Source organism: Staurois parvus, unplaced genomic scaffold, assembly GCF_062004578.1.
Source record: "Staurois parvus isolate SC_StPar_1 unplaced genomic scaffold, SC_StPar_1.0 ptg000034l, whole genome shotgun sequence".
Taxonomy (NCBI): domain Eukaryota; kingdom Metazoa; phylum Chordata; class Amphibia; order Anura; family Ranidae; genus Staurois; species Staurois parvus.
Window position 1 is genome coordinate 1,265,880 of NW_028317830.1, and position 11,614 is coordinate 1,277,493.

General features: G+C 44.9%; 1 protein-coding gene across 1 annotated transcript; it reads left to right on the top strand.

Moving 5' to 3' along the window:
• Positions 1–593: 593 nt before the first annotated feature.
• On the top strand, positions 594–1,505 carry LOC149470668 (taste receptor type 2 member 8-like). Its single transcript, XM_089661346.1, has one exon. The coding sequence runs from the start codon at positions 594–596 to the stop codon at positions 1,503–1,505; it is 912 nt and encodes a 303-aa protein (XP_089517472.1).
• Positions 1,506–11,614: the final 10,109 nt, after the last annotated feature.

Below are 11,614 nucleotides of genomic sequence, written 5' to 3' on the forward strand. Positions count from 1 at the left end.
TCTAGAAACTTCTCAAGCTTCTAGAGCAGGGCAGGGTATCAGGGAGCTGATCAGTAGAGCCCTCAGTCCTGACTGACTCATCCAAGGCTGACTCGCCCCAGGCTGACTCATTCCAGGCTGACTCATACCAGACTGCTATCCAGCCTCTAATTGAAAACCTAGCTAGCTCCTCCTGGCTAACTAGAGGGGTGCTACATATTTATCTCCAAATAACCCCTAATAAATCCTGAATAGCTCCTAATTAACACCCCCTGTACAAAAAAAAATACAACGTAAAAAACGTTTCACATAACAAGACTTGTATGTCCTCCATTGGCATGCTAAATCAATGTACAGAAGGGTCAGTAAGGGACAAACAACCTTTAGTTTTGAAATGGTTAACTAAGTTAGTATAATGCAAATGATCAAAACAATGTTTGTACAGTTTGTTCCGTGCTTTAGATGTTGGAATTGAAATGAAATCCATCTCATTTATGCAAAGTCACTCATGAGACGGATCTCTGAAGACTATTTCCATTATTTCCAACCTCCATTCTGTCTTCTATCACTGGACGTGACCGTCATCTCTATCCAGAGCTCACACCAAAACCAACATGCGCATCTATGTTTTGATTCCCATGATTTTGGGACTCGGCTTGGCAATACCTCCTAACACTTGTATTGTGATGAGTATCCTGGACAGCATCAGGAAGAAGGAGAGGTTGAGTCCCACCGATGTGATCTTTATGGGGAAGGGAATGGTGAATATTGTCCTCCAGTGTTCGATGACTCTCAAGGGAGTGTTCTTTCTCCTGCCTTCTGCCGTCTTCTCATACACCATACATGTATACTTATTTATTGCTAAATTAATTTACTTCCTAACATATTTCAACTTCTGGTTGACCTTCTGGCTCTCGGCTCATTACTGTACCAGCATCACCAATCTCAGCTATGGGTTCTTCATCTGGGTAAAGAGAATTGTGACAAATTTCCTGAGTCAGCTTCTATTCCTGACAGCACTTGGGATGTTCCCTGTAAGTGTTCTGACTAAGTGGGCTTTCAATGAAGGAAGTCCTATCCAGTCTTCTGAGAACAATACAGAGGTCTCCATTACCAATGCCATTTACCATGTTAATTTTTACTATTTTGTTCCGGTGACCTTCCTGGGCTGCGTTCTTCCATTCTGCCTCAGTCTTCTGTGCCTGGTCCTCACTTTCTCCTTTCTGCTCAGACACGTCTGGAGGGTGAAGAATAATGACTCTGGATCCACAAGTCCAAATCTTCAGGCTCATGTCACGGCACTGAGGACAATCCTCTTTTTACTTTTCATGCTCTTCTCCTTCTCCATATGTGAGGTGCTTTCATTTCTCAGAAAATCCTCACAGTTCACAAACCCAATAGATATGGTCAGCTGGACTTTCCGACTATTGTCTCCATCATTTGAGGCGGCCATCGTCTTCCAGGCCAGCAACAAGCTGAAAAGGATTATTTTGAGAAGATTCTGGAACAAAAGCTCTTTACCTTGAATGTCTAAATATATATATATATAATGTATACTTTAACCAGAGGCATAACTATAGATCATGGGGCCCCACAGAAAATTTCCATAGGACCTCCTGGTGACCTCCCTACTGCCATTGATTAAAACATAAAGCATGTCAAGGGATAGGTACCATCAGAACTATCAGCAAAGTCAGTACATTTCTACACACCAGGGCTGTACATGTAAGTTGTCAGGAAAGAGGAGGGTTTATACATTTACTTTTAATATTCATTTTTTGGTTTAACCTCTTTCCTCAGTAGCCACCCCCCATCTTTTTCAGCATAAATTCTAAGCCCTGCCACCCCATCCATCACCACAGCAACCAGGTACTGGAAGAGGTGGTGTAGTCAGTCAGTAGTGAGGAGCTGAACTGCCCTTGGTTCAATTCATCAGGGGTCAGATAAACTTCAAAGAAGCTCTGATGCCGAACCTTAACCCCACTGAAATTATGGCTGGATCTAGGTGTGTGCCGGGGTGGGGTATGCCCCTCCAGATTTTAGTTCTTTCCCTCCCAAAGCCAAACCCTAACCCGCCACTATACTGCCCTAACCTGCCACTTTACTGCCCTAACATGCCACTATACTGCCCTAACCTGCAACTTTACTGCCCTAACCTGCCACTTTACTGCCCTAACCTGCAACTTTACTGCCCTAACCTGCCACTATACTGCCCTAACCTGCAACTTTACTGCCCTAACCTGCCACTATACTGCCCTAACCTGCCACTATACTGCCCTAACCTGCAACTTTACTGCCCTAACCCGCCACTATACTGCCCTAACCTGCCACTATACTGCCCTAACCTGCCACTATACTGCCCTAACCTGTCACTATACTACCCTAACCTGCCACTATACTGCCCTAACCTGCAACTTTACTGCCCTAACCTGCCACTATACTGCCCTAACCTGCCGCTATACCGCCCTAACCTGCCACTATACCGCCCTAACCTGCCACTATACTACCAAAACCTGCCACTATACCACCCTATCCCGCCACTATACTGCTCTAACCTGCCATTACACTGCCCTAACCTGCCGCTATACTGCCCTAACCTGCAACTTTACTGCCCTAACCTGCCACTATACTGCCCTAACCTGCAGCTTTACTGCCCTAACCTGCCACTATACTGCCCTAACCTGCCACTGTACTGCCCTAACCTGCCACTGTACTGCCCTTAACTGCAGCTTTACTGCCCTAACCTGCCACTATACTGCCCTAACCTGCCACTGTACTGCCCTAAACTGCAGCTTTACTGCCCTAACCTGCCACTGTACTGCCCTAAACTGCAGCTTTACTGCCCTAACCTGCCACTATACTGCTCTAACCTGCAACTTTACTGCCCTAACCCATCATTATACTGTCCTAACCCATCACTATACTGCCCTAACCTGCAACTTTACTGCCCTAACCTGCCGCTTTACTGCCCTAACCTGCAACTTTACTGCCCTAACCTGCCACTATACTACCCTAACCTGCCACTATACCGCCCTAACCTGCCACTATACTGCTCTAACCTGCCACTATACCGCCCTAACCTGCCACTATACTGCCCTAACCTGCCACTATACTGCCCTAACCTGCCACTATACCACCCTAACCTGTCACTATACTACCCTAACCTGCCACTATACCACCCTAACCTGCCACTATACTGCCCTAACCTGCCACTATACTGCCCTAACCTGCCACTATACCACCCTAACCTGTCACTATACTACCCTAACCTGCCACTATACTGCCCTAACCTGCCACTATACCACCCTAACCTGTCACTATACTGCCCTAACCTGCCACTATACTGCTCTAACCTGCCACTATACCGCCCTAACCTGCCACTATACTACCCTAACCTGACACTATACTGCCCTAACCTGCAACTTTACTGCCCTAACCTGCCACTATACTGCTCTAACCTGCCACTATACCGCCCTAACCTGCCACTATACCGCCCTAACCTGCCACTATACTGCCCTAACCTGCCACTATACCACCCTAACCTGTCACTATACTGCCCTAACCTGCCACTATACTGCTCTAACCTGCCACTATACCGCCCTAACCTGCCACTATACTGCCCTAACCTGCAACTTTACTGCCCTAACCTGCCACTATACTGCTCTAACCTGCCACTATACCGCCCTAACCTGCCACTATACCGCCCTAACCTGCAACTTTACTGCCCTAACCTGCCACTATACTGCTCTAACCTGCCACTATACTGCCCTAACCTGCCACTATACTGCTCTAACATGTCACTATACTGCCCTAACCTGCTGCTATACCGCCCTAACCTGCCACTATACTGCCCTAACCTGCAGCTTTACTGCCCTAACCTGCCACTATACCGCCCTAACCTGTCACTATACTGCCCTAGCCTGCCAATATACTGCTCTAACATGTCACTATACTGCCCTAACCTGCTGCTATACCGCCCTAACCTGCCACTATACTGCCCTAACCTGCAGCTTTACTGCCCTAACCTGCCACTATACTGCCCTAACCTGTCACTATACTGCCCTAGCCTGCCAATATACTGCCCTAACCTGCAACTTTACTGCCCTAACCTGCAACTTTACTGCCCTAACCTGCAACTTTACTGCCCTAACATGCCACTATTCTGCCCTAAATTGACACAATACCACCCTATGTGCTCCGGTCCTCTGCCCTGCCAGCAGAGACCCCTGTCTTCTGTCCTGCTGACCTCCCATCCTCTGCCCCCTGACATTTTTTACTGCACCCCCACATTGGACAGGCTAGATCTGGCCTTGAATAAAATCAGTGGAAGCTTAATCTGTCACAAATGTCCATTTTCTGGGCTAATAGGAAAGGGGGTGTGAATAGATGGGGGAGGACACTGCCCTGGGAACAAGTAGCAATGCAAATATGTCATTTAAAAAAAAAAAAATATATATATATATATATTTTTTTTTTTTTAAGTTAATATATTTTTTAAATTCCATGCAGTTGGGAGCAATGATTTGTTAAAGTGAATCTTCACCAACAAGAAGGACTTCCATCCTATCCACTCCTCCTTCCCTCCATTTCACACTACCCTCTCCACAGGGTGAACACGGTGTCTCCATTGCTCCTCCTCAAATACAGTGGAGGGGTAAGTGTAGCCAGGGCAGGAAGTGTGTCACGGGTACAATCACTGGGTGAAAGCAAACAGCCTAAAAAAGAAAACGAATGCAGCCACCACATGGAGGGATTGGTCAGCTGTGATACATGAACATTTTGGTTTCGGGTTTTCTATACGCTTTTATAATGGAGTTATAGATTTGCGTCATCGTGGCAAAAACACAGATTTTCTATATTTATATTCCCTCCACACCATCCTAATAGGGCCCCTATCCAACCCCAAGCCCCGTAGCAGCCGTGTGAGCTGCTATGGCCATTGTTATTTTTTTATTTTTTAACTTTTGAATGAATAGATAAGAACTGTGGTGGAGAGAGATTTCCAATTACTCTTTGTTCCACTTATAAAGAGAAGCACAGAGTATTTTGCAGCAGCCGTGATGATGGAAGGAGTGACAGGGGGTGGGGTTTGGGCAGGATTTAAAATGACTCTCATTTGAGTCCCACATGAAAGAAAAATATATTTGAAATTTATTTAAAAAATACTCTTCCCAAATATATTCACATATATTTGAAGTACTACAATTTTGTCTGTATTCCATATATATGAAAATAAAATAAATAAATAAATAAATAAATATATATATATATATATATATATATATATATATATATATTTATATACTGTATGTTGAAATGCGTTTTATATTACAAAATATATGAAAAATATTTTTAAAAATACATTTAATCTCCATTTTTGGAATGCAGTTACAAATATATGTACAAATATATGCTACAATGACTTTTTTATATGTTTAAAAAAATCTGAAGAATATACTTAAAAAATATATTTAAAAAAAAAAAAATTTCATATATGTTGTAATATATGAAACACACATTTCAACATGCAGTATATGTATATTTATATATATATTTATATATATATATATATATATCTATATATATAGATATATATATAGATATATATATATATATCCTAGATTGTAAGCTCCATGGAGCAGGGCCCTCGAACCCCTCGTGTATCACATTGTATTGTTATCGTACTGTCGCATGTTCTGTCCCCCTTTTGTAATGTACAGTGCTGAGCGAACTATTGACGCTTTATAAATACTGTATAATAATAATAATTAAAAAAAAAAAAATATATATATATATATATATATTGAATATGGCCAAAATTCAAATTTTCAAACTTATCTCAATATATTTGGGAAGAATATTTTTAAATATATTTCAAATATATTTTTCTTCCTTGTGGGATAGGCGAGCATAAACAGATGCGCTGTCCACTTTAACCTTATTTTTAAAAAATTACTGCCATTTGATAAAAAAAATTATAATTTTTATTTGTTTCACTGATGGTTAAAAAACATATTGAGTGCTTATATGCTAATATTTGGATTGATCACATAACATGTTCTTTTGCTAGAATTTTTTTTTTACTTTGCTGTCCTTGGAATGTGTTGTTACAATTTCCTTGGAAGGTTATGACAATCAATCTCCTAATACCGTACAGTGAGATATTTCGGACGAGGGGTCGGGCTAAGCTGATAAGACGTCCCATAACAGCAGAAATGAATGTCTCTTTTTGTAAATGTCATGCATGTGGTTTGTTCAAATTCCTAATGAGTTATGATAAAAAATATTTTAGGGAGGTCTTTACTTAGTAAGGTTTTCCTCCGAATAAATTTTGAAATGTATCATTTATCACCAGCAGAGGTTGTTGATGTCTTTTATCGAGTTAAGCGTTACATGTCAGTGCTGCAGCTGGGGCTCTCGGTGGGGTCATTTCCTGACAAGGGGCGGACTGACAACTCATGGGGCCCCCGTGCAATAGGGGATCATGGGGCCCCTGTGTCCTTGCCCAAACTCAAAAAAGCCTATGAAAATGGTACCCGGGGCATCTCATGGGGCCCCCTACTGACCCCGGGCCCTCGGGCAGTGCCCAAGTTTCCAAATGGTCAGTCCGCTCCTGTTCTCGACCAACTTTGGGTTCACTATTTTCTACTGCCTTTTACAGATTATATTTTATAGAAACAGGAAAAGTAAAAAGCCTCTTCTGGTAATCCCTTCTTCTGGAGAATGAAAGTTATCGGAGATTTTCCCGCATGGTTGCCAACATCATAATATCAGATTCTCTTCTGACAAACACTCCCCTGGGGTTGGGATCTTTTAGGCAATAAAAGGACAAAGTTTTTCTTAAAAAAACAATTAAAAATAACTTTTATTACATAATATTTAACAGATAACATATAATAATTTTCACATATCAGTCAGTTGAAACTGATAAACAACATTGTATTTATGCAAGCAGAGACTTTAGACCAAGTACCCGACGCGTTTCGGAGGCAACGCTCCTTCTTAAGGAGTAACTCTGCATACAATACGATAACATCTGTAGCAAAATTAAGAATATACATTTTGGGGGGCGTGGCTACTGTGCTGTTCCACTCCAGTGCTGGGAATCCCTGATCCCTGAGGCGATCGCAACTCACACAGCAGACGCTGTTCATCATCTGACTGTCTACTCTACCAGTGATGACCCGCAAATGGAAAGAGGCCCCCAAACCAAAGAAATTACCCCATTTCCTTCCTCCGATGGAGAAGAGAGGAGATCAAGATAGTACCGATGGGCAATATCCGGCCTCCTCCGATGCTGCCCATCCCCACTCTCCTGCACAAAGCCCTACCTCGTCGGCTGGATCGCAGCACTGCTCCACGGGCCTCTCCACACCACTATCCCACAGTCCTGTTAAATCCAAGTCCAGGATGGGCTTTATACATTTTGCTTTTTCCATTCCGGTTTTATCCCCTTGTTAAGTGGCCTTCCCGTTGTACCTTTTTTATAACTATGTATGTTTAGCAGCTGCTATGTAGACAGGCATTCTGCCGTTTGCTTGGGTAATGGGGACTTGTAGCCTTTCACACATCCTGATTTCATACTGTGCTGATTACTGCTGTATTGTGCTGTAGAGTTTTGGGTGTGGGTGGGGAACCAGGTGCCAGACTGTCTGGTGGGGGTGGAGGGGGCAGGGATTACTGCCAGCATGAACTGTATAAGTTGAGTTGTGTTCAATAAAGCGATGCATTCATTCACCCTACACGAAGTTCCGACTCGTGGCTTGGGATATCGGGGAAGGATTGTCTTTGAGCTCTAATACCCACCTTGGAAGAGTGCTGGAAGACTTATCAGAAAAGGGGACCATTGGCTGAGACTACGCAGCGGACGCCGCTTCGCTCCATAGGAGAAAGCCTAGGCGGAAGGGTTCCGCCATACTTTCCTTCTGTTGGTGACCCCTCTAGTGATATGAAGATCTATATAGAGGAATCGGGACCTCCTTCCTCCTGCCGGTGACCTCTCTAGTGATAGATCTGTATAGAGGAATCAGGACCTCCTTCCTCCCGCCGGTGACCTCTCTAGTGATATAAAGATCTATATAGAGGAATCAGGACCTCCTTCCTCCTGCCGGTGACCTCTCTAGTGATATAAAGATCTATATAGAGGAATCAGGACCTCCTTCCTCCCGCCGGTGACCCCTCTAATGATATGAAGATCTATATAGAGGAATCAGGACCTCCTTCCTCCTGCCGGTGACTCCTCTAGCGATATAAAGATCTATATAGAGGAATCAGGACCTCCTTCCTCCTGCCGGTGACCACTCTAGTGATTTAAAGATCTATATAGAGGAATCGGGACCTCCTTCCTCCTGCCGGTGACCACTCTAGTGATATATAGATCTGTATAGAGGAATCAGGACCTCCTTCCTCCTGCCGGTGACCCCTCTAGTGATAGGATCTATATAGAGGAATCGGGACCTCCTTCCTCCTGCCGGTGACCCCTCTAGTGATAGATCTATATAGAGGAATCAGGACCTCCTTCCTCCTGCCGGTGACCCCTCTAGTGATGCATCTGTGACAGGAGTGACTTTTGGGGGTGGGGGGACCGTTTGGTCAGCTTATGTCCCCCTCATTATGTTTAACCCACCCTGTGCCTGTTAAGGGGTACAGGGTGTGTATGTGAATGTCTGAGTCTTGTGTATAGTGTGTGTTCCTTTGTTCTCGGCCACATGGCTGTCCATTGTTTGTTTGCCATGTGCTACCCCCCATTGTGCTGTGTCTTCCTGTCCAGCCAACTATTATGGGATGTACTGTTTGTGTATTGGTGTGGGGGTTGGTCAATGTCCTTTGCCACATGGCTGCATCCCATTGTTCTGTGTCTGGTTGGATGGGGAGGAGTGATGAGGTGTTTCCTGCCTATACTGTAGCCCTTCCCACTGAGAGGGTGGGCTGATGAGGTGTTTCCTGTCCCTGGTTGTGTTTCCCCGCCCCCTGTATATATTCTGTGTTTTGTGTTAAAATAAAGAGTTGGCTTTCTGTTTTAAGAGCTGGGTGCTGCAGGATAACGGAATATACCCAAGTGCGGTCAGGTACCGGTTCCGTTACAGCATCCTAGAATTCTATTCACTTTTTCTACTTCATGGGTACACTGGTTGCCCATTTTGCAATCATCTGAAATAAGTACTCCCAAAGTTTTTTTGTACTTCTGTAGAGCTGGCCAGCACTATACCCCCAACATTGTACTCTCTCAAGGGATTCTGTTTCCCGAGGTGCATTATTGTATCTTTAGAAACATTATACTGCAGTTTCCACAGTTTGCCCGATCTTCCAGCAATGTCACATCTAGTTCCATGTTACAGACACCTCCAAGGATATTATCCCTATTGCACACCTTTGTGTCCTCAACAAGAAGACGTCCCTTACCCAGCAACCCTTCAGTTGTATCACTTACATATAGATGACATAGAACAGGACCCAGTACAGAGCCTTGTGTACACCGCTAGTGACTGGTCTCTGTTCCACATGGACCCCATTTACAACCACATTCTGCTATCTATCCCTTAGCCAACTGCACATCCTTGGAGCCCCCCAAGGGTTAAGTCTCAGCTTTTACCACTTTTGTATTAGATCATTATGTGGAACTGTACCAATGGCTTGCTGAAACCAAGATGTGCCATGTCCTCAGCACCACCCTGGTCCAAACATTAGTGATACAGTCATAGAATCCAATCAGATGAGTCTGCCGTGATCTCCCTCAGTAAAGCCATGCTGCGTCGGGTCCAGCAAGTTGTGTGATTTATGTGGTCAATGATCCTTCTTTTCAGGAATCATTTCACCAACTTGACTAAAACTGAACTCACCGGCCTGTAATTGCTTCTACCTCGCTGCTCTTCTTGTGGTTACAATATTAGCTGTCCGCCAGTCATGGGGAACTTCTCCTGTTAGAAGAGATTGATTCTAAAGATCCATGAATAGTCCCACAACTATACCCTAACGTTCTCCTAGAACTCTGGGATGAATACCACGAGGGCCCGTTGCTTTTATCAGCTATAAGATTGAAGAAATCCTGAAAATGCGCCATCATTACACCAACCAACACCATCTCCCAACTTGGGATTGTTAGTACAATTTATTTCTGAGAAGACTAAACAGAAGTAATTGTTTAACCCCTTCCGGCTGCCGTCTCCCGGCCCTTTAAGAGGTTCTCAATGAGGGGAGGTGGAGGCCAGCATTCTGGTCATGTGACCAATGTGATCCGCAGTGACAGCAGTCATATGATCGGAAAGCTCCCAATTGCAAGTAGGCATTGGGAGCTTTCCTGTACCTGCCAGTAACTGTGATTGGAGCGTGCAGGGCACGTGATCTCAGCACAGAAATGTTTACATTCGGGACACATTCAGCCCTTTCGGCATTGAAGGCCAACTACTGAGAGGCCATGTATGCATACGGCCGGCGGGTACATGTTACATCACCTCCCCCAACATAAGTGTTGTGTCTACTTTTCATGTTAGTGATCCCATTGTCAGGGCCGTTTTTAATACTGGTTGGGCCCTGGGCAAACATTTTCTTGCCCCCCCTCCCCCCACACACTATAAGACATACAAGAAACAGCAGGTAGACTCACAATCAGTTTACTGCAGCAGATCAGTCAGTGATTACAATTGGTTGCCAAAGGTTACAGCCTATCAATACCGCTCACTGACTGTTTAGAGGTTACAGCACATCATTTCTGCTTGATGATTGGTTGCTAGAGGTTACTATATATTGATGACCAGAGACTGCAGACATAGTACAGGAGATGACCAGAGACTGCAGACATAGTACAGGAGATGAGCAGAGACTGCAGACATAGTACAGGAGATGACCAGAGACTGCAGACACAGTACAGGAGATGACCAGAGACTGCAGACATAGTACAGGAGATGACCAGAGACTGCAGACATAGTACAGGAGATGACCAGAGACTGCAGACACAGTACAGGAGATGACCAGAGACTGCAGACATAGTACAGGAGATGACCAGAGACTGCAGACACAGTACAGGAGATGACAAGAGACTGCAGACACAGTACAGGAGATGACCAGAGACTGCAGACACAGTACAGGAGATGACCAGAGACTGCAGACACAGTACAGGAGATGACCAGAGACTGCAGACACAGTACAGGAGATGACCAGAGACTGCAGACATAGTACAGGGGATGACCAGAGACTACGGACACAGTACAGGGATGACCAGAGACTGCGGACACAGTACAGGGGATGACCAGAGACTGCGGACACAGTACAGGAGATGAGCAGAGACTGCGGACACAGTACAGGAGATGACCGGAGACCTTTCAGCAATGCACAGATATGCAGTTTATGAGAATCAGCTCCGGGTCGGTATAACAGTCCACAGGCAGTCTATGGGGGGGAGGACATACCTGGCCAGCCGGGCTCAACATCCTCTCTGAGGTCGGGGGGAGGGGCTCCCACTCACATCACAACTTCTACTACAGCAGCTCCCTCCCAAGCATACAGGCTGTGTGGGGCGGGGTCAGTGGAGCTCCTGGCCCCGCCCCCTCTCTGCTGCCTGGGGAATACAGCGATTACTCCAGTGTACCCTGTGTGCTCTGCACTGCAATCATCGGGGCCCCAATTTGCTGGTAGCATG

What these genes read in the sequence shown, in the direction of transcription:
- LOC149470668 (XM_089661346.1), top strand. Translation starts at nt 594, where the DNA reads ATGCGCATCTATGTTTTGATTCCCATGATTTTGGGACTCGGCTTGGCA.